The 23,297-nt window shown below is 47.8% G+C and overlaps 2 protein-coding genes and 1 long non-coding RNA gene across 7 annotated transcripts in view; 1 reads left to right on the forward strand and 2 right to left on the reverse strand.

Moving 5' to 3' along the window:
• TDRD7 (tudor domain containing 7) overlaps positions 1-4,233 on the reverse strand; it is a 45,581-nt gene extending 41,348 nt beyond the window's left edge. For 2 of the 4 annotated variants that reach the window (XM_083816205.1, XM_083816204.1), the window contains exons 1-2: positions 4,081-4,203; positions 1,398-1,619 (exon numbers count right to left, since the gene is read on the reverse strand). In XM_083816205.1, coding sequence (XP_083672331.1) covers positions 1,398-1,604 — 207 coding nt within the window. In that variant the 5' untranslated portion in view covers positions 1,605-1,619; positions 4,081-4,203. Of the gene's footprint in view, positions 1-1,397; positions 1,620-4,080 lie in introns of all 4 variants that reach the window. The other 2 variants (XM_083816203.1, XM_083816202.1) reach the window with 2 other exon arrangements.
• LOC310889147 lies at positions 3,602-19,206 on the forward strand. Its single transcript, XR_014576402.1, has 2 exons — positions 3,602-3,905; positions 13,286-19,206. It is a non-coding gene; the product is annotated as an uncharacterized lncRNA (long non-coding RNA).
• Positions 14,668-23,297, reverse strand: part of DGKQ (diacylglycerol kinase theta) — a 93,135-nt gene continuing 84,505 nt past the window's right edge. For both annotated transcript variants that reach the window (XM_083816208.1, XM_083816207.1), the window contains one exon: positions 14,668-22,553. In XM_083816208.1, the coding sequence (XP_083672334.1) occupies positions 22,455-22,553 (99 nt within the window). In that variant the 3' untranslated portion in view covers positions 14,668-22,454. The remainder of the gene's footprint in view (positions 22,554-23,297) is intronic.

Here is a 23,297-nt window from a genome sequence, read left to right on the forward strand (position 1 = left end):
TATTAGCCAGAGCCACCATGAGGAAGCATTAAGTTGCAGCACCACAGACTGTCCCAGAGGTATCTGCATTCATGTTACTGGCATAGCTGCAGCCCATGCAGACTTGGAGCAAGCAAAAGAGAACCTCAGATTTGGTTACTTGTTGCAAAAGGGCAAATTCTGACAGTTGCAAAAAGGCAACAAGGGATCCGCTTGCTTAAGAACACGGCCACTTTTCCAGGCATCTGCATAAAATCCAAAGAGTTCAAGGATGCCTCTTATCACACTCTTCACAGCTAACCAGGAGGACCTAGTTCTGAGCTCATAGATGCCACCCTGACCCAGCTGAGCCAGTAGATGGACATGGCCTTAGTCACTGTCTCTACAGACCTCGTGTTACAGCCATACTATTTTGTTAAACATCTGCTAGCTTGCTCCTCTCCCCAAGTTGACACAGATTTCAGAAACGGCTCCAACCAGCAAGAGGCTTCAAGCTCTCCTCTCTAACACATCATCTACAGTCACACAGCTAATGGGTCAACCATCAAGAGAGATGCGGAAAGGCATAGTATTGCCTTCCAACTCATAACCAGAAACTTCAGACTCAGACAAGGAGGCCTGTGGTTCTGGCAAGCTGCTTCCAAGCTGGCAGACAACACAAGCTATTGCAGCAAGGCTGAGGAATAAAGGAAAACTTATACCACACTCATTTTCTCTGTTGAGCTCTGCTCCACCTCCTCCATAAATACAAATAAAAGAGTGGATCCACGACATCTGCACTGACTGCTTGTCCCCCACAAACTTGCTAAGCTGAGGCACATCATAACACCTCCCTTGTATGGGCTCTTCACAGACTTGTATGGCAAGTCTTCAAAGTCCTGCAGCACTGCAACTCTTGACAAAAAAAAAAAAGAGCACCAAGCCTCAAGCAAACACTGTCAGGATTGTACACAATGGCACCTACAACAGTTCTGGTGTAGGAAAAAGATGCCAGAACCGCATCCCGAAAACATGCTCAAGACACGTGCACAAGAGTAAGCGTTTTGTTCCCATGACAACCCGCTAATATCCCCCAGAGGAAAATATGTTGAAACAGGGACCACAGCTCTATTGTCAGGCAAAGGATCTTTCCAGCCAGAAGTCCTGCACAGGGGGGAAAGTCCCCATAACCTTCCACCTTCTGCAAATGGCACTTTCTGATCCATATGCAGACTCATGAAAGTAAGGGGCACCTGGTCTATGCCACATATTCTACCTCTGATAGCATTAGTGTACCACACACATTATTTTTCTCAAAAAAAAACAAACAACACCAAACATGACATGGGCAGAGGTAAAATTATGAACTCTGTACACTTTACAAACATGAATGCCATTTCCAGCTTGCTGCATCTCTCTCATTTATCACGGATGCTTACCTCCCCCATTTTATTCCCTTCGATTCTGACCACTCCTGGGATGCTTTCCAGGTAGCCTTCCAGCGTGTTATGTCCTAAGAGCCTGAAGGGAATCCACTCGCCAGTCAGCAGTTTGTATTCACTCTGAAGTTCTGACAGGGGCACGCCATGTTTATTGGAGTGAAGAACAGCTCGCAGCGTTTTCGCAACCAGGTCAGGCTCCTGCATCTTCACCTATAACCCCTCCACCCCAAAAGAAGAAAAAGAAGCATTTTAACAAACACAAGCTAACACCACCACTCGCTGTTCAACCTCCCTCCACAGGTGAGTGGCCACAAAATGGCTCGGTGACTTTGGAGACGTTGATGTATTTGTGGGGACGCTGGCAGGGGCCAGCTCCTGCAGGTGGACTGTGTGGTGGCATGGGCAGATGAGGGGCATGACAGAGCCGAAAACAGCAGCCACCATTCTCACACGCCACACGGGATCCTGCCACATGTGGTGGGGCCAAGGACTGATCACAGAGCAGCTGTGTGGCATGGAACAAAATGGCAGACCCCTCATGCAAAATGGCGGCTGGAACAAGGCGGCAGCCCCCCACGCATGGACTGGGCTGTGACAAGGGCTCCCTCCTGCTCAGGGCGCGGCCCCAGTCTGAAGATGGGTGCCAGGGGAGTTCCCATCCCTCGTCCGCTCACAGGCATGTGTTCCCTGTCTTCTAGGTCCACCAGTTGCAGTTACAAAGCACCAGGGAGCTCCTTCTCCAGCAGGTGCTGCTGCTGCTGGCACAGCCGCTCCAGGCGCTCTCCACCAGCATCGCGGTCCAAACCCCCTCATGATCACCAACCCAGCTCACGCCTGGCCTCCACTGAGATGCTGAGGGAGGAAGGTGTTTGGGCACGGCCGTCGAGCCCAACCCCAGTCAATGCCTGAGGGATAGGGCTGCACAGATTAAAGCAATTTGGTCCTGACCCAAACCAGCAAGGATAAATTTTGGGCAAGGGAGCTGACGTCCTTGGTCCTAAAAGAGTAGTTGCACAGTTGGCTGGTCCCCAGGACACCTCTCCCCATTGTTTCCCTTTTTTGGGGGGAAATCACACCAACTTGAAATGGAAGAGAAGTCCCAATCCTCAGCATGTTTCAGGCGCTACAGTACACATTTCAGTCCACACAGAGCTACTAACACCATGCCTGCTTTGGTGCACCCCAACCACACGATGGCCCAACTCTGGGCAAGAAAGCAGAGCATTAAGTCCAACTCTTGATCAGCTTTACTTCATGCACACACAGCAGCTTACTAACCTGAGCTGGTGTCTCTGTATTCTGTGTTCACATATGCTCATATTTACACACCCGTAGATCCACATAACACCACACGGGCATACAGCACTGTGTGTGAACATGTGCTTACAAAAGCAGTTTAATCAGCTGCTACAAATCAGCAGAAGAGGTCACAGAAGTTTCAGTATCACTGGTTCAACAACACGCGTTTTGTCTTGCAGGAGGGCAGGTTGTCACTGAAATCGCATAGACCAGTGTCTCTCTGGCATCTTGTAAATCCTCACAGCATCTGGTAAATGGCTGCGGGCGCACTTAACTCTGCTCGGGGCAGGAGGGCACTCCAGGCAGTCACCCCAGCACTTCCTGCTCTCGCAGAAACACCAGTGTGTTTCGTTTACTTGTCCTGGAGCAGCCTCTACCACAGACACCCTCACATCACTCCCAGCTCCTCTACAGACCAGAGTTACAGCGCCCAGAAGAAGGAGCACACGTTAAACGCACACCTCCTGGAGGCACCGGGCGGCAGCCCTGCTGGACACGGCTCCTTCTCTCCTGTGAGCCCCAGCCGCTGCTGAGCTGAGCTTCACGGCCACCCCCTGAAGAGGCAGAGGAGGTGCCGGTCACCTGCCAGCACGGAGGAAAAGGAAGTCCATCTCTCCTGGGGACCTTCTCAGTGCTGTGGGGACACCATGGCCTGGACAAGCGCATTAAGTTTTGACTTGACACTAAAAGTCTCAATTGCATAAACGGAACACCAAGCGGGCAGCTTAGTCTGCAATTTTGTTCCATGTCACGTACGTTCAAGAGAAACAGAAATTATTTGGGGTCCTCCTTCCTCACTCTCTCATTTAAATAATATATTCAAATCCTTACTTCCTTAACACGACTCTCAGAAGTCCCCCGAACCTGAACTAGCCGAATTGAGCTTACTATGTTAATACCTGCTTAGGGAAAACAAACACGACACCCATTACTGCGGGGCACAGAGTGAGAAGTAGGAAAAGTAGCAAACAGCCTGGGAAGGCAGATCCGAGAGCTGACTCCGAAGCGCAATAACGACGGAGAGGGGCAGCGCGGAGGCACTGCATCACACCGCCGCCAGCGGCAGGCTACGAGCAAGGAAATCAGTCGTCACGCTGCCTGCAGTTTCTAACACGGAATAAATACATCCTCCTGCACGTCCTGCGAGGAGCAGCCGCGGAGGCTCTCCGCTCGGCGGGGCCGGACGGCAGGCAGCCGAGTACAAAGGTGAAGCCCAACGCAGCCTCCAGCCGCGACATCCCCACCCGCGAGGACCCGCGGCGGCAGCAGCGGGCTCTGGGGCTCACGGTAACGCCCGGCGGCCCCGGGTCGGGCTCGCTCAGGGCCGACCCGCCGCCCCTCCGCGCCGCCTCCCCCCGCGGCGGCCCCGCGCCTCCCTTACCGCCGCCTCGCACCGCTCCCGCCGCCGCCACCGCGGGGCCGGGCACGGCCGGGCACGGGCAGCCCGTAACGGGGTGGGGCAGGGGGCGGGGCCTGGCTTCACCTCCTCCTTCCGGGAGGGGGCGGGCGCGAAGGCGGCGCCCAATCGCTTCTCGAGGCGGATCGCTCCCACGCCCGCCCGCGGACAACCCCCGCCCCTCGCTGCGCCGTTCGGCACGCCCCGCCCCCGTGTGGCGCGCGTGCGCGTTGCTGAGCTCCCCCCTGCCCCCCGCACGCTCAGAGGCGCGGCCCGGAGGGGGGGGGCGGCCATCTTGTGGTGCCCCGCCCCGCCCCGCCCCGCCCGCTCCGCCTCAGCGCCCCCTGCCCCGGGCGGCGGGTCCGGGGCCGTGCCCAGCTGCCACGTGGCAGGGGCTGAAGGAGGGGCTGCGAAGCGTGGTTTAAGTTAATTCACATAAGCAGCTCCATTTGTGAATCCTGTGAGAGTGGGGTGTCCCTTCTTACACCTGCCGGCCGTCCAAAGCAAATAAAACCACCATCCTGGCCCCATAACCCCGCAGCTCGCCCATAGCAACATCCCCTTCTTGTCCCCAGTAGGACAAGAGGAAATGGCTTCAGATTGTGCCAGGGGAGGTTTAGGCTGAATATCAGGAAAGCTTTCTTCACTGCAAGGGTTGTGAGGCATTGGAACGGGCTGCCCAGGGAAGTGGTTGTCACCACCCCTGGAGGCATTCAAAAGACGTGTAGATGTGGTGCTTAGGGACATGGCTTACTGGTAGACTCGGCACTGCTAGGTCAGTGGTCGGACTTGATGACCTTAGAGGTCTTTTCCAACCTAAACAATTCTGTGATCCTGTGGAGATGTGATCTGCTCCTAAGGACATTTTTAAAGGGGACATCAGGCCAAGTTTCGTGATGGCAAATCAATGGAGGGCTGCCAAAGCAAGCCAGAGGCTGGCCGCACAGAAGCAGGCCAGTGCCAAAAGGAGACTGCAGGGGCATACACTGGGGGCTGAGGATGAGATGCTGACCCTTGCTTGTGCTCTGTACTGCACTGGAGTGTGCACGTAAAGAGCTCCCGGTAGAGGCTGCCCAAGACTTGCTGACAGCTGCCTTCTGGTACCACCATGACAGCCTTTAGAGACTGCTTCCTGTCAGAGTCCTATGTTCTCTATGAGGCTTTTCTAGATATCTTACACATGGAGGGTTCAATGTTTAATATGGAGTTTTCTTATTTGACGCTATTTGCATTTAAAAGGGATTTTGGTTTAGTACAATGATTCAGCAATCACAATATAAATTCACATTACATTTCACAGACCACTGCAATTCCAGTATGTTGTTGAATTACAGTGTAACTGTAAATCTCATTATTCATCTCCAGAATATGCTTTTGGTCGCATTACTGACTGACCCTAATTGCAAAGAAGGCATATATGGGTTGCCACCAGCTCAAGCCTGGAGCTCACTTTTTAGAGGTCCTTTGTTCATTGTTTCTGAGGTATTTGTACTTGCTATTATACTTGCTAAATTGTGCCCTATTATACTTGCTAAATTACTATTATAAGGCAAAGAGGGAAGCTGAGAACCTGTGCTGCTGAAGACAACTAACTGTCCCACAGGTGACATGTGGGTGAGCATATTTCTTCCTTCCTCACCCTCTGGGTCTGAGGGAGTGAACCATGCGTACCTGCAGCTTGAGGCCACAGCCACTGCAGAGTGAGGACCTCCTGGCAGGATGTGTATCTCAGCTGCTTGGGCTTCATGGTGCTTGTAGTGCAACTTCATCAGCTCCTAGGCAAAGGCAGAGTAACCACAGGCAAAATCCCTTCCTGAGAGAAGGACAGGGCTCCTCAGAAAAGTAAAGCAGTAAGCTAAATACTGGCTGTAGCTACCTCTGTAATGAATAAATAAACATTGATTAGTCATAGGATCATAGCATTTAGCACCTAGTACATACACAAGCTATGTTATTTTAGCAGTATGTACACCCTCTAAAACTAGTGTTGCTCTGCTTTAAGTCTGCATTTCTTGAAGTCAGAGACAGCCAGCTACACAACTGGTTTTTATGGTTAGCTGATTTCAACTGTCTAAAACAAAGGCTCCCTCTGGTATTGAGATGTGTTTGGCTGTTTTTCCAGCAACTGCGGTCAATCACTCCATTATTCTCCCTTAAGCCTCAAGGACATTCAGCCTCTCTTTATCTCCTCAGAGCATTCCTCCCCTGCCTGTGTGTGGTGGGAGATGAAGGGGTTCCTGAATCGGTCATGCTCCCCTGGCTGTAGTGGGAACTGAGCGCCTCTTTGGAGCTCACCAGATACTGGCAGCTTTTGTGAAGTTTGTCCTGATGAATGTGCGGAGATACAGCCTAGACAGCCAGGCCATTTCTGCGGACATACGGCTTCTTCTTGCCAAGGTGCACCAAGCAGCTCCTCTAGGAGCTTAGTTAGCTCTTTGGTCCTTACGCAGCATGGAGGACTACAACCATGTGTGGCTGCTGTGCTCCTGGCAAGCGTGAAGGAAGCACCTCAACCTCACCAAGCCTGGCTGCTACCACAGAGGTGGCTGCATCTCAGTGCCAGCGCTGGTCCATTCCAGACTGGTAGTCCTCAGGTCCCTGGGCACAGGGAGCTTCCCAGCACTTTGTACGCCATCACACATGAGGTCCCTGCAGCACCATGGTCTCCCCAGTAGCCATGGGGAGGCTGTGATGATGGATCATGCCCAGCGTGCCCATGTGTCCAGTTGGAGTCCTGGCAAAGCCAGTGTGGTCTCCATTCTCCTACTGCCAAAGGAGACCAGCTGCAGATGCTCTAGCTGCTCCCGTGCTGCTCCTGGGGGGAGATGGAGGCGCAAGACAGGCAGAGGGAGGGCATCGCTGGTTGCGGTACAAAGCCACTCCACTCTCAGCAAGGGACAGGCAGTGCTCACCCCAGCTGCCAAGGAGGAGGAGAACAAGCAGCCCCCTAGGTTTGTTTCCACCACAGCAATACATGGTCATGGCTCCAGCACTGGGAAGGAGGCAGGGAGCAAGGCCATAGAGCTAGGGAGATGGTCAGAAGGGAGACAGGAGCAGGCAAAGGAGACAAAGAAAAGGGCAGAAGAAGAGGTCAGGACACTGGCAGGTCACAAAATAGCCAAGGAGGTTTTGCAAGTTGTGAGAGAGGCCAGCAGGTCCCAAAGGATGCAGAAAGACTTCATCAGGAGCAGCTAAAGGAACAAATGCAGGAATTGTTAGTCTGGAAGAAACAGTGCTCAAACTAAGACTAGAAGTCAGGGGTTGAGGGTACACACTGATGGGTTTCGGACACTCAGGGCATGGGGTCAAGGACAGAAGACTTAGAGAGACACAGACATAGGGAAGGGTTAAGGAGCATCCATTGCTTTGATTCCCCGGGCTGTAAGAAAGAGGTCTGTGTCTTGTACCCAAACACTTCTTTCTCAGAGACATCAGTGTAACATGTGCTCCTCAAAACATCTGTGGATAGGAATAGGGCTGAACTAGGTGTGTGCAGCATGAGGCTCTTCTCTACCTTTATCAGTCCAGTCAGGACATTCTGTCTGTCATGCAACCTGTTCCAAGTCCAGATAAAATGTTATGGAAAGATGGGAACAGAATCATTCTCAATGTGTTTCTTAAACGAGAAACAATTGTTTTCTGTTCTACATTTGGGCATTTCTACACAGCTGTGACAGTGAAGTCCTGGGTATGGAACAAAAACTTAACAACCTGTGCCCAGGTAGTGCTTTGCTGCGAGATGACCACACGATGGAGAGGTACCCAGGCAGACTGCTGAGGATTCCTGCAGCACACAAACTGGAAGGGCTGAGAAGCAGTTTAGGAAGCTGCTCGTAGACGTTTCTCAGCTCTTGGTTAGCAAGCCTGGGAGCTGGGAAGGTTTGCCTTCAGCCTGACTGCGGCCTGACAGCTGGGATTGTGCAGAGTGAGCAGAAGCAGCTTCATGAGCTCCGTCGCTCTGCTGAGCTCTGGCAGCACGTCTGTTTGTGTGAGTCCCCCGGTTATGCAGCATGGTCACGCTGCAGACCGAGCATAATGCGAGGAGCAAAGACATACATGTGTCTGCCTACAAGCTTTTAATTAACACTTGGTGAGTTCCTTGGCCCTGTGGAAGTAGCAGAGGAGCAGTGGAACCCTGCAGGAGGCCTCATTGCGGTGGGTAATATCAAGCACTTATTACACAGGCGGCTCTGTGTTTGCCCACAACTTTAAAAGGCTTGTGCCTTCTCAATAAACACACAGAAATCAATAAATGTACAAGAGGTTCAGGTGGGGTTTGGTTTGCGCAGGCTGTGGCTGGCCCTGGGCCAGGCAGAGGAAGCAAAGGGATGTGTCTCAGGCAGACCTGCATTTCTGGGCCTGACAGGCAGAGACCCAGACCAAACGACTTTCACAGCCTGGTAATCAGGCACAGCACCACCTCCTCAGATAGGGCACTTCTGCTGTGGGAGAGGCACTTGACTCAGCTGTGGGAGCAGCTTATTTCCCCATCCCCACGGGCCAACATGGCTGTGACACACTGGAGTGTCCCCATGGAGTGCCCTGCCATGGGGCAGGCACTCAACACTGCTCGCCACAACAGTGCAGCCCCAGCCGCCCGATCTGCTCTGTGCTGAATGCCTCTGAGCTCCCCTGGTTGTCTCAGCATGGGGCCATGGGCAGGAGGAAAGGCTTCCCATGCTTTTCACCATCCAAGCTTTAATATTGAATTGAGACTTTATGCATTTATCCAGGCCATGGCATCCCCACAGCACTCAGAGGGTCCCCAGGAGAGATGGACTTCCTGTTCCTCCGTGCTGGCAGGTGACCAGCACCTCCTCCGCCTCCTCAGAGGGTCGTGAAGCTCAGCTCAGCAGCGGCTGGGGCTCTCACATGAGGGAAGGAGCCGTGTCTGGTGGGTCTGCTGCCCGGTGCCTCCAGGAGGTGTGTAAATGTGTGTGTTTAACGTGTGTTCCTCCTGGGCACAGCAACTGTGCGTGTGCAAGCACAGGTGCACACACTGCCCTGTGGGTGCGTGCAGGTGTGTACACATATGTATGTGTACCCGAACACACACAGACAGCTCATGGAGTGGGTATAGAACAGGACATAAAGCTCTGCTTCGCCGCCCAGCACCTGAGTCAAGCCCGGCCATTTTGTGGGAGGCAGCTGCCATTTTGTCCAGCGCCGCAAGGCCACCTCCTTTGGACCAGGAAGTGCTCTGATAGGAAAGCATATACATTTACATACCATGTGTACACAGATAGGAACATACCTGTAAAGGAGTGTGTAAGTATGTAAAAATGCATTTGTTTTATTTACTTATCCATAGTTACAGTATTTAGATACATATATAAACCTACATTTATGGAGAAAGACACATTGAATATATATAAACATGAAGGCATAGGTTTAAAGTGGGCAAGATTCTTTAGTAAGAGATAATGGAAAGAATAATTGAATATTCATAAAAAGTAATCAAATAAAAGCAGAAGAGGGTCTGTGTGTAGGTGATGACTGATGCTGAATGCCAAGACCACTGGTTCTCTGTGGAGACAGCATCCCCTTCTCCCCTTGCCTCGGTGAGCTGCAGCAGCGCTGGCACTCTGTGCCTGTGGGGTGAGCGTGCAGGCAGCAGCTGCCCTGCCCCGTGAGCCGGAGGTGCCGTTCAGCTGGGCTGGCACTCCCCGCCGGCTGCGTCTCTCGTGCGTGAGCATCCGCAACGCAGGCGGCTTACGGAGGTGCTGGGCCATCGTTTCTCTTTGTGTGGTGCTTGCTGCTGGCCGGGCCGCCAGCTGACGGTGCAGGGCAGCGTTTGCTGTTCCCATTGTGGCCGCGCCGGGTCTGCCTTAGCCAATTGTGCCGGTAATCCCCCGCAGGCCCTGGGGCCGGTCAGCAGTCCGGCTGGCGTGGCCGTGAGCAGCACGGGGCAGAGCGACGGCCTAATCCTGCCGTGGTGCCTGCTCTTTGGGGCAGGCCCCGTGCGAGAGCAGGAGCGCTCTGCTCCGTCAGCTCGTGTGGGCGCCGCGTGCGTCAGAGGCTGGGGCGCCGGCGGCACGGTGGGGTTGCGCTCCCGCCCCTCGTGAGAGCAGCAGCGGCCCCGGCTTTGGTGCCTGAGCGCAGCTTCTTGGTGGAGGTGATGGCGCTGCATCGCGAGCCTCCGGTGTGCGGAAGGACCTGGCCAGAAGTGGTCTCTGCTGGTGGTGGTTTTGGGGAAGTTTCCCCACTGCGCCGCTGCCACTGGGCGGAAAAGCAGCGTCTGGCAGTGGGGTCATGCCTTGTGCTGCCCTTCATCCCCTTGCAGTCAGGTGCCGGGGGGCCAGATCTTCTACCACAGGAGACAATGTCCCTTGTGGGGGTCCCTGTGACAGGCGGGACCCCCCTTGGGGCAGCAGCTCGCCCTGTGGTCTGAGCACCTCGCTTCCCAGCAGGACCCAGCAAGACCTACGGGTGATGCATGCTTCAGCAGCAGTAGGCCCTTTGGGGAACTCTGCTGTGGGAAAAGGCTCAGCTTTCTCTCTCCACCAAGGCATGGCACCAACTCTCAGTTTCTCCTCCAGGTGGGATCAGCAGCTGCTGGCCAGTGCTCTTCATGCTGCACATGGGGTGGCACCACCTCTGCTCCCAGCACTGGTGATGTGGGCGTCCAGGTTCAGCGACATGTCCTGGTGCTGGGAATCACCCCATGGGAAGGACAGGGACAGGGACAGGGACAGGCACCATGGGGAAGGCAGCGTGAGGGACCATCAAAAAAAGCTGTGGAGTCGCCCAGGGGAGCCTGCACCCTCATCACCCCCCCTCACTGCCTTTTTATTTCCCTCCCCAAAACATCAATAGTTTTGGAGGAGGAGAACTTTAGAAAAAAATAATTAAAAAAAAAATAAAATAGATTAAGTTACACATCCACAGACCAAATAGTTATGTTATAGGCATTTTTGCATAACGACAGTACACCATTGCTCTTACAGTGTTTTCAACCAGCAGCAGTAGCACACCCGGTGGGCCAGGCAGGGTTCCCTGAAAGCCTTCCCTAATCCATCGGAAGGTCTGGCTATCCTCAGTCAGAAAGCAAGAGGGCAGCAACCTCCAGTGTAACAGCAAGTGCAGTTAACTGGGCAGCGAACTCACAAAGCTGTGCCAAGCACAAGAGCGGCTTTGTTTATACATAAGAAAGAATTGTCAGAATTAAGGTCCATGCTTTGGTAGCATGGTACTTCATTGACACTCCGTCATTTTGTGCCAACACTCAGCTGAACACTTGGCAGACAGCTGGCAAATAGTTATAATTAACAGAAACTAACCCCGTCGGCAGGCAGGTGTAACTGAGACTTTGGACAGGTTATAGCAGGCTGTGGTTTAAAGTTTATGACCAGATCTGCTGACACACCACTGTTACAAATTTAAAAATACTGAAAAAAAATCCACATCGTGTTCACTTATAGCTGTTAAAAAAACATAACTGTTAAAAAAAAAAAACATAAAAAATAACTGTTGAAAAACTGTTAGCTGTTTCAAAAGGAGAGCAAATATGGCAAGCCACTGTACAGAGCTCTCTATAGGACTGACGAGGAGTCCGGGAAAAGGAATGGCTAATGAGGACTTATGAGTAGGGTGGAGATACCAGCAGGAGCCAAAGGCTCATGGAGAGAAGGGCCAAGCTGTCCCATTTTGCTGGAGAGATGTGGGAGCACTGCCTTCACTGTAAGCTGGTGTGTGGCTCACATAACTGGATTAATTCTTCCAGCTTGGCCAGCTTGAAGCAGGAGTAGCAAGATCCACATCTGATGTCCTTGCTGCTGGGGATGTTCGTGCCTCCAGAGCTGCTGTGGTTGCTTGTGTGGGCTTTGGGGATTGCAGGAGGAAAAGCTGCTTGGAGCCAGGAGGTCCCGGCCTCCAACCAGTTTGCAAGTGAGCAGAGGAGTGACCAGCATCCCCAGAAACCCTTGGCTCTAACCAGGCTCTTTGGTAGCAGGCACGGACCGCGTGGCACTGTCCTCACAGCAGTGCCAGCACTTGCCACAACAGAGGCTGGTGTCCACAGCGCAGGTTGGCTGGGGGAAGCCCTGAACGCACAGAGCTAGTCCGTGCCCCATGCTGGTCTGGGGTGAGGTGCTGTCCTTGTGCAGTTACTTAGCATAAGTTTTCTGAACCCAACTCTACTCTCCCCTCTTTTCATTCATTAAAAGAAGCCCCTGGCAGGTCAGCAGGTGCCTGGGCAGGACACTCCTCTGGCTGAGCGATGTGCTCCCACCTCTCTGTTAAACTGCCTGTAATTGTTCTGTTGTTGTTGTTGTTCGATTGTTTCCCCTCTCCTCTCTCCCTGTGATCCCCGAGCAAACTTGAAGCTGGGTTTCCTGGTAAAGAGGTCTGAGAGCCAGGTACAGCACAGATCACATGCATGGTGCACCGTGTGTGTCTGCAAACTACAAACCTCAGCTTTGCAACAGGCTGGACCTGGGAAGGAGGGAACGCAGCCCCTGCCACCGTTGCCACACGTTCCAGTGTTTGGCCACCCAGCCTGGACGATCCAGATCCCCTGTGCGCCATAGCCCACCGTATTCAGCTGTGCCTCACAAGAAAGCATCTGCTTTAGGGGACCAGTCATCATCTGATGAACAACTCGATGTCCCCAATGGCTCCATCTGCCCTTCAGTTTAATTTTATAGTTAACTTGTCTAGAAGTTTTATTTTCTTACTTAGCTGTACATCATGGAACCTTGGAACCACCTGGGTTCCTGGGTGTGCTATTAAAGAACATAAATCTTAAATCTTCCACTGAAGCCTATGGTGCATCACCCTGACATGACCTTGTGACACGGTAACTCGACCTGGTACCTTTTTTTGCCCACAGGCCACTTCAGGTGTGTGCCATGCACTTAAAGATGGTGTGCAGTCCCCTGGATACCCAAACACCCACTTGTCCCCCCTGACTGAGAGTGAATTTCTGGGTCATCTGAAGCCCCAGCCTGGAAGCTCGTTTGCTCACGCTTCTTTTCTGCTCCTCCTCTTGCCCTTTGCCAGTTAGAGAGAGCACTCTTCGTTTAAGTTTGGTTGAAGGTTCAGAGACCTTCATGTGGCCTAGGACTGAGCGTTGTCCTTAGCTTCTGGGAGATGTCTGCAGTGCTCTGCTAAGGAGGAGGAGCGCATTTTCATCGCTACCTGCTTCTTCCCCATTAGCGGAGAGTTAAACTGCAGTCTCTTTCTTTTCCAGGGCTGTGTTCAAGGATGGAATTTGGGTCATGGTTCCTGAAGAGAGAAGTTCAGCAGCTCACTGCATGCTGACCACAAGCCCACCTGCAGCGGAAGGACTGTCCCACATTGAGCACCCACAGAGATTTCCCTGGGCCTCAAGGTACTTGTGTTCTACCCACTGGACACCCTGGCTGGCTCCCATAATTGCATATTTGAAATAAGTGCTAGGTCGCATCTGTAAACATATGTGTAGAAGTTGAAGTGCATAGAATTTGAAGAGCAACATGTTTTAGTGTGCCACAACACCGCTCGAACCTGAATAAGTGGAAAATGCTTCTTTGCGTTTCCCAGTAACAGAGAAAGGAGCATTTTCCTTCCATTGTTAAAGCAAGCTGGTAAGCATGCAGCTTGGTTGTATCATGGGGATTTCTTTGTTTCCTTTTTTTTTCTTTTTTCTTTTTTTCCCACAGGATTTTGTTTGCTTACCATCTTTTCCCAGGACAGTAGTCCTGAATCAAGTTTTACTATACATGCTTTTTAGATGTGATTGTAGCTACTTTGAAGCTTCTTGATTTGCAGACCGCCAAGGAACAAGGTGCACCCTGAGATGGTAGGGCAAAAACAATCCCTTCCCTATTTTTCAATAAAATGGGAAGAAACAATTCCGTTGTGCCAGGGAAAGGTCTGATGCAGCAGGGACCTCTGAAGTGGAGATGCCTACGTGATGGACACCATGAGAGGCAGGCCAGGAGCTGGAGGGCCCCGTCCTGCAGGGAGGGTACAGGCTGTCCAGCCACGGTGGGGCAGGGTCTCCAGCTGGGCCAGGGGCAAGGGGGCTGTGGTCCCCAGGCAGCCCTTCCTCCAGCCCCCTCCAAGGTAAGGCCCCTGGGGCCCAGCTCTTGCCCAGCCAAGCACAACGGGACCATGCGTGGGCCTGTTCCCCACAGCCTGAGATCACCACGTCATAACTTCTACAGGAGTGCAAACAGGGCGAGTAATTGTATGAAACTACCTTGAAAATTTGGGATCATCACTGAAGTAACTCACAAAACAAAGAAAGATAGCACAGCAGAGAGAGAATGTGTTACGCGTCACAGATTTCAGCGGTTGGAGTAGGTGCTTCCCATAGAAACAACAGCTCCAGAAGTGCTTGACCCTTGCTGAGTGTGCACATGTAGCAGTGTGTAGGCGTCATTGTAGCAACTAAAACCTAAGAAATGAACGAGGCTGCTACAACGCAGCCACCCGCCCCTGACCCAGTGTGGAGCACCACCCAGCCTCGCAGAGAGCAAGGCTACAGAACACTTAACCCAAGCAGTGTCTGCTGGAAACCAAGTACGTTTCCCTCCCACCAAGTGTACTTCGCCATCTTCAAAGAAGCACCACTACTCCACGAACAACCAGGGTGGAACAGATACTGTATTTTTCACAGACAAATTCTAGTTATAGATCTCTGGAACTTGTAAATAATACTTAGAATACAGAATTTCAAATCAGTGCAAAATGTACAGTCAAATTAAACACAAACATATTGCCAAATATATACAGAATTGTTCTCCAAACACAACCCAAGGACAAACAGATGCTTAAATATACGAGGAAGGTACATCTTCTATAAATTACTTTTTTTTTTTTAAACCAATTAGTAGATTAGGTATGTTATTTGTATACAAATTACCACAGCATAGTGATTTGCAAGGCAGACACTGAGAAACAAGTTACATCATTAAAACCCTGTTTCTGAAACCAATGGGCAAGTAAATGTGAAAATGCATTACTAGTTTGAGGCACACAATGTGGAAGGTTTTCGAGCACTTGAATGCTTATGCTTACGCTTTGTTTTCTCAGAATTATCAGGCAGGTGCACAAAGAATAAGCACTAGACAATAGGTAACTGTTTGGTGGTCAGCTTACCTTAGCTTGTTGGGCCAAGTTGATTTATTAACAATGTGTTAGAACATTCACAAAAATGCTGTAAAACATCTTAGAGTATCTTGATATTAAAACAGCACTCATTGAAAAACTACTTGAAGTTGGCTGATTTAACGAGAGGTGAAAACCACAGTTATTTAAGCTGTAGTTTGAGAAGAGTTAACACGTCACGAGTGGTTTTTAAGTAGGAGGGACACTAAAATCCATACTAAATGACAAACTCTGTGATGCTTTGCATTCAAAGCAGAGATACTCCTATTAATTAGAACTTGCAGTTTATTCAAGGTATTGATTGCTACTATCTACACCATTGATAATTAAACTATCTCAAGGATTACTTGCTTTTGGCATGTTCAGAAAGCTGGAGTTATACAGCTATTGCTATGATACAGATCCCCACAATTTTCTTTTAAAATAGCAGTGAAGGCATCATAAGCACCTAAAAGTACACAATAAATACTCAGTAATTCTTCAAGCACCTCTTGCTACCCAATTTGGCAAGATCAGCAGCACAAAGAACGGGATGCCATGGCAAGGCAAGCTGTAACTGTTTGACACAGGGATGGGCCTGATTTGTGCCTTTTTTCCTTCAGAAAGCAAAAGGATCAACATGTGGCACATTCTGTGGACAGCGAGAGATGACTCGAAGGGCCAGACAGTCACCAGACTTGTAGCATTCCTGCTGTCAAGCACAAGGGCAGGCTCTCTACTCTTTATCTGACAGTGATTTGTATCGCGAAAAGCTCAGCCTTCTATAGCTGGTGCTTATATTTGGAGTTGCTGCCAGAAGTGTAATACAGGACACATACAATGTAAATGAAGCCACGTCTTCTGAAATCAAGTCTTCTCCTAAATAACACACTTGAGCCACAGTGACATGTTAAATGGGTGTGTTGCGAGAAGAGCTCAGAGGGGTAACTACACCAGTAAGTGTCCTACTAAAAATACTTCGCTTTGGGATACATCTTTGATATCTACATACATTTATTTCAAGACTTCAGACCAACCTTTTAACAACACTGAATTGCTTATAAAACACTCTGATAAATTATCTTCACAAAAAAATAAAGTCAATCTTTTGGAAAACACATTCAATACAACACTTGTGTCAGTACAAAGTCTGCCCTACGAATCAATGGCAGAAAAGTCATAATCCACATTTAAGTTTCTCTACAGGGACGTAGCTAGGAGTCTAAACCAGAAGGCAACTATTCGATTAATTGTCATGGGAAGCAGAAACAGTGCTTCCAGAATGCAGAAAGAGAATGCACTGTTTCAACTGACATGTATAGGTTTACAATCAATAGTCACTGTCCTGTAAACATTGAAACTGCTGGTCTAACTGCATGTTAAGATTAATAAATTGCATTTGTTTCACTGCATTCCATACTTATACTGTTCAAAAATACAGTAAGTAGCAAAGGAACAAAGGCTTTGAGCTGGACTTCTCCTACAAGCCAAGTGTCAAGTCAGTAAATGTTGACATTATAAATAAACTTTAACATTACTCTAAAGCATTATAAAATCAGACTAAGAAGCCTAAATCTTAGAATAGCAGCCAATTTGTAATTGTTTAAAAATATATGTGAACTTTCAGTCAGTCAGATATAAATACATACTGCGATGTGGGGAAGATACCATCTCTCATTCCCAAGCAGAGCTTTTGAAAACACAGTATCAGAGCCGGGGATCAAGGAACACTGCAAGTCAAAGAAACTCTTAAAACTTTAAACAGTTGTGTTCTACAAACTTGTGTTCATCATTACCTGAAAGTGCATTTTTATATATGCATTTTTATGTAGAATCATCCCCGTATTTACAAAAAAAGTACAAACATTGCAATTTTGCCACACCCTAAAACTATCTAACCTGCATTTACTGTTAAGTGCAAAAAGTCTGTGAAGTGATACATGCACTGATGAATACAAGGTCAAGGGCTGAAAACTGAGGCAGTGCTGCCACCACGAATCCCAGGCATGTCAGTAGTTGCTGAATGTTTGCTGCACAGCTGCAAAATGGCTGAAATAGAAGTTGAAGCAGAAATCAACGAACAGCTTAAAGGCCAATAGCTAGAGCAGAGTTTTAGACCAGGATCTCCATTCCCTGCCCTCTGCACACCCTCACCAGCCTATTTGTTTTGTCTTTTACACCAGCTCACTCATGACTTTGTTACCAGTTTCAGTATAAAGGTTGGGCCCAAAGGGCGGGAAGGCAGCCTAGCAGGAAAGGAAAATGCAGAGTTCATGTCAAGGCAGTAAGGGAGAGGTACGGGGCGCAGATCAAAAGACACCTGTCTCCTGGCAGCTTTCTCAAGTGCACAACGCCAGCGCACCCCCAAGTTTCAGTGCTGGAGCACAGGCAGGTGGCCATGCAATGCACAGCATACCTGCACACACAGTTGGAGCACACTACAAAATACCCATGCAGCTACATCTGTTCTGTCTCCAGCATAAGCCCTTTTTAGGTGTTGCAAAAGTTCATCTTACATTCTCCTCCCTCAGAACGAGGCTTCATTTGGAAATGAGATGGTTACATGCCAACAGACTGCTGCAAGGTAACGTGCACGCCTAACTGCTCAGCGATTCCACAGAGCTGATATTCAAAACATTATTGACACAGTACATTATTTGCTCTTTAAAGAAATGTAATCTGTGCAATACTTTGAAGAGGGAAACTATGAAGATTACTAGATTAATGAAGATTAACGAGCAATTGTCTGGAACTGTTCATTTAGTTTTGTTCCTTATCTAAGTCTTGCAGTTGACTATGCTACAGCCTCTAGTTTTTAAAACATTACAACAGCCATTGCCATTGATTTTAAACACACTAAGACTTGATTAAAACCTAGAAAGAGTAAGAGGGGCTCAAACTGTACACATGCAGATACTATAAACACAGTTGTGCTTTGACTATATTGCTATCATGTCGGAAAGTACACATCCATTAGAAGTGTGTGCTGAGAGCCCCAGTGGGACCAGCAAGAAAGCAAGCCCTGCCTTCTTACCAAATCTGGTGAGATCCAGAAGTGAGTGCTATTTGCAAGAGCCGAAAAACCACACACCACTTCCTTTCATGGAAATACAAGGAAGACTATTTTAAGGGTGTGTGCACATATACGCATACGTATATATGTACACACACATATACGAATGTATAGAAATAAACAAAATGTTTTTGGTAATATAACCCAGTTTCATACAAAAATCAATGCAATGAAAGCATCAGCAATTTAAACTACTCCAATCAAGTCTAAAAGTCATGGGAGAAAAAACAGCAAATTTTCTGAAGTAGTATTTTTATCTCGGGGATAAGCTTTTGAATTTAGGTTCTAATTCAAAACAGAGGTAATGTATTTGCCCATCGAAACAGATTTTAACCAACTGACCACCTTCTTCCTTGTCTGTGACAGTGGGATATTTGAAATGAACCTTGGCTTTCAGGATCCCTCTTCTCCCCATGCTAGGAAAGTGTAGTAAGACACCACATAAAAGACCAGAAGCTCAGCAAGAAAGATGCTAGTGCTGCTCTGTGTGCCTGCCATTGTTTGTAGGTGAGCTGAGAAGGCAGGGCAGGATGAAGGTGTGTGCTCTAGATAGCAGCAAGCCTGCATCTCCTCCCTATCCATGGGTTATGCTTTCTGATTCTGTGTCCCTGATGTTGATTAACACGTGCCTGTTCAGAACTGAGCCTCCTTCCCAGTACTTTTCTTACTGCCTTATTTAAAGCACTTGGCCGTGTGAACACCAGGTACTCATACAGCGTTCCTCTCTCCACTCAGTGCTGAGAATCATGTATCAGCCCACTGTGATGTGAAGTATACTGCATTATTATGTTCAATGTGAAGGCTAAGTGAAAATGTTTCGTATTAACTGCAAAGAGTTTTATCACCTCTCTTCAAGGAAATCTCACTCCTATGGAAGAAAATACTAGGCCTTTACAGATAATCAGTGTAATACAAATGTCAGAAAAACAAACAAACAAACAAAAAAACAAACACCAAAAAAACAAGTATGATCCCCTTGATATACTGGCCTCTACAGTACCTGAAACTGGAACATCTTGATAGAGACATTCAACAGAGATTTTCTTCTTTTAAAAACTTTACAAGAGCTTTCCTATCTCCACCACCCAGGAATCTGTTTTGTCTTCAAAACATACTAAAAATCACTCTATGATGTGGAGAGACCTTAAATGCCAAGTGTGTTTTTCTTAAGATACATTTTCATTCCAGTGTGGCACTCATCTACTCAAACAACATGTGGGAGTCAGTTTATGGAAAAAGAGAAAAGAGAAAGAGAAAAGAAAACTAAAAGCCTCCATATCTTCCACTAGGATCTCCTTGGACAGTTGCAAGGAGAACACGTTTATATTTCCGTGTTGCCTTACTAACACAATGCTACCCTGAGACAGGCTCCTACAGCATTCCAGGTATGGAAAATCCCCATGGAAGGAAGGGTATGTCACAGTAAGAGGCCCTCTGATTAAAATACTCTGGCCCAAGAGTTTCTTGTTATTTTAGATAACAGATACTGAGCAACAAAGACAGACAGACAGGCCTTTAACGAGCCAGGAACATGAACAATGTCAGTTACATGCTGCAGGATGATGTCCATCTGAAAAACACAGTCAGGCTTACTAACTTGGGCTGTAGAAGATAGTCAGTACCAACACGCTTGAAAGTTTATGCATGTTTTCTGTAATAAAGAGTTAGCAGTTTTCCTCTCCATCTTTGAGCCAGCAATAAGAAAGAAGACCAAACAGTTTTTCAACTACCCCAAAGACAAAAAGCAGCTTCTTTGGTTTTCTGGACAACTACAAACAGCAATGTATTTAAGATTTCTTCTCTAATTTGTGAGCTTCATCCTGAGAAGGCATAACCTGAAATACAGCACAGCCCTCCTACTTGTAACACTGGTACCAGGATGCCGGAGGAGCTCCGGTTAATCCTTCCTGACCATGTTCTGAAGCAGAGACACTGCCATGTTTAATGACCAGGTGAGTATCCACACTATCTCCTCCTGTATTGTCCATGCTACTTCCTTCACAGCATGAATCTAGTTTGCATGTTGAATAACGATAAGTTCTAGTCCATGTGGCAGTACGTGAAGATAATTCCTAAAAATTAAACTAACAATTGAAATAACAAGCTCCAATGAAAAGAGGAGTCCTTCAAATGCATCTCTACAACAACAGTAAGCAACAACAGTAAGCACTCTCTTTGGGCAGCAAAGAGAGACTGCAGGCAGCTGCCCTTCTTGCATCTCTGTTTATAGCTTTAGCTGTGTAGCTCTGTCTGATGCTACAGATGAATGTTTTATAGTACCCACATTCACACCCTTGTCTGTACCCTAACTGGAAAATATAAAGCACAGGTAATGGCTAGATGTTGCTGAAGATGGCACGGTGCTCAGAGTACAGACTGATGTCAACAAACCTAGCACGGACTATCTAACCACATAATGGTCTCCAACACAGGACAATGGCTTTTGCATGTTTCAAAGTTATAGTGAAGTTTCCTGAAGCAGCTGGAGATGTTTTTCTAGACATGCTAACAAGAGGAACCTTCCTGAAGATGTCACTTGAGTGACAAAGTCATGCCATCCACAGCCAGGTTTGTTATTACCATGCAACAGAGGACAAGTTATCACACTGGCTAGCTAAGTGGACTCTGATCCATGCCAGCACAGCTGAAGTAGTTCCAGGGAACCAATGCACACACGTGGCAAAAACACACAGGCCCCTTGCTCCACAACCAACTGTGCTCAGAGGGCATCTCGTTATGATGTTGACCTGAAGTGAAAGGTTAGTCACTGGAGGACCAAAGCAAGACAAAACCAGTACTGATGTCAGTAAAGATGTCAGTGAAGACCAACATGACTGCAGGCACGAGGAGCAGATGTATGTAGCACATTACAGGACCAACACATCAGCTCTAGTGCCAGTCACCAGCAGTAGCTAGAAAAGAACTACTGGATCCCTGTGTCTTCAGCAGGTGGGTAAGCACAGAAGAGTGATCTCAGTCTCACAGGAGACAAGAGCGGCAACCTCTGAGGAGAAAACACACATCCCAGTGAGAATAGTCACCAAGTCCCTGGGTCCACAGCTGCTAACACCACCCACAGGAGACTCGAGAAGGCTGACTAGATAAGTGAGTTTTCATGACAGCTATCACATCCCCAAAGCCTACAAAATATTAGATGTACAGGCTTCAATACCTCCTCAGTCTTCTCAGTGAAGTTACTCTTCAGTATTTCAGTTCAGCTCTGCTGTGTCACTGTGCAAATTCACTTTACTGAACACTAAATGGTACCTGTTTCACACTAATTAGTGACAATTCTTTTAGTCTTTGAACTTGCTGTTAAGTAACAGTCCAACTGTGACAAATAAGCAAAAATGAGATAACACAAGTAAAGACAAGAAGAAAAGCCTGATGTCAAAGATAATGGTCTCAGCAATAGAAAACAGGCAGTACAATGTAATACTGCCTCAGGTATTGTTGTTCATTTTTTAGAGTGGTAGCTGCTGAAATTCAAATGTTCTTTAAAACAGGCTATTATCAACTTCAGTTGACAACTTGCTCTAAAAGCTGTTTCCCCTTCACTCATGCAGTCTAAATACTGTTGAAATAAACTCTCTGAAATATTTTGACTCAACTGTTCTAGTACTTTCTTTCTTCCCAGTGCATGGGGCTCCTTTTATAGAAATCATCTCTCCTGTGTTTTGTATTTTTTCTCTTCTACGGTAGTACTGTTTCAGCTATGTTATTTGGACTTATCCAAGGAGTTCTCAGCAGCTCATGTCTTTGCCTTTTTTTGGTTTGGAGGTTACTATGAGCATTAATTTAAAACAACACATTTTCATTTATGGAAAGATACACCAAAACTTATCTATGGAATGATTTTCTTAAAGAAAAAGCTGGGAGGAGGGGAAGGATCTTTGTGAACATAGATGCAGAAATCTCGGCATCTTGGAATCTCTGTTTGGCCTCAGTTCCATATATATTAAAAACTGGGAAATGGTTTATGGAAAAGCAACCCAAAGTAAACATCTCAAATGAGGCAAGTGGTGCATAATAGTTATTTGTAACAATGAGGCACTATCTTTGAAAGACGAAGTAGAACCCAGTACTGTTAAAATGCAATGAAAGGCACACTCCTAAGCAACCCTTCTTCACCAGCTGTCTGCATTCAGTTTTACTGAACCATCTCGGTATCTACAGTAGTTGTGCTGCTTCGCTTCTGAGCACAGGTCTCCACTTAGCGTCCTCCTTCAGATACTGCCATGCTATCCACTCTCATCTCTTTCAGGCTTCCAGTTTTTTTCTGTTTCTGCTTGGACTTTTTCAACATATGTACCTAAAACGGAAAGTTTTTAAAGAAGGTGAATGAGTATTCAAATATCTGTAGTCAGATATACATAAGCAGATCTAAGGCAACTAATACATGAGCAAAATGTTGGAACTGCAACTGAAACACATTGAAATACACTACTGTCCGAAGCGGCTATCCATATAAAGTACTAGGATTAACTGAGTTTTACATAAATATATATACACATGTAGGTACATGCATATAGAAGTGTAAGAATGTGTGTGCATATATATGAATGTACACACACATACATACACATACATACGGGTAATGCTACCAGTCACTAGCCTTACAGACAAAAATATTTCTTACTGGAAGGACAACTTAGGTTTGTTCCTTCTCTCTTTCTTTTTAACAATTTCCTGCAGAAAAAGAACAAAGTTTAACATATTCCCAAACATCTGACGTGTGACCCTCTTTTTCACTCATTTTTCATCTGCAAGGGCTATTTTTCTGGTAGCCCTCCTTGTGGGGATATGTCTTGTCCATAGCAACAAACTTCTGAGAGTTAAAAAGGTGTCCTTAAGGTAGCAGATGAATGCACACCTAACAGAGTCAACCACTGCAAAACATTTATATCACAATTTCAATATCAAAAGTTAATTCTTAAGCAGCTGATGCTCTTTTTCTTTTGTATATACACTGGAAGACCAGGGAAAAACAGACACCAGTTATTTCTAAAGCCTCTTTTTTTTTTCCCTCAGACTTTCCTCCTCCAGTATTCACTTT

The sequence above is a fragment of the Anser anser genome (genome assembly GCF_964211835.1).
Source record: "Anser anser genome assembly, chromosome: Z".
Lineage (NCBI taxonomy): Eukaryota > Metazoa > Chordata > Aves > Anseriformes > Anatidae > Anser > Anser anser.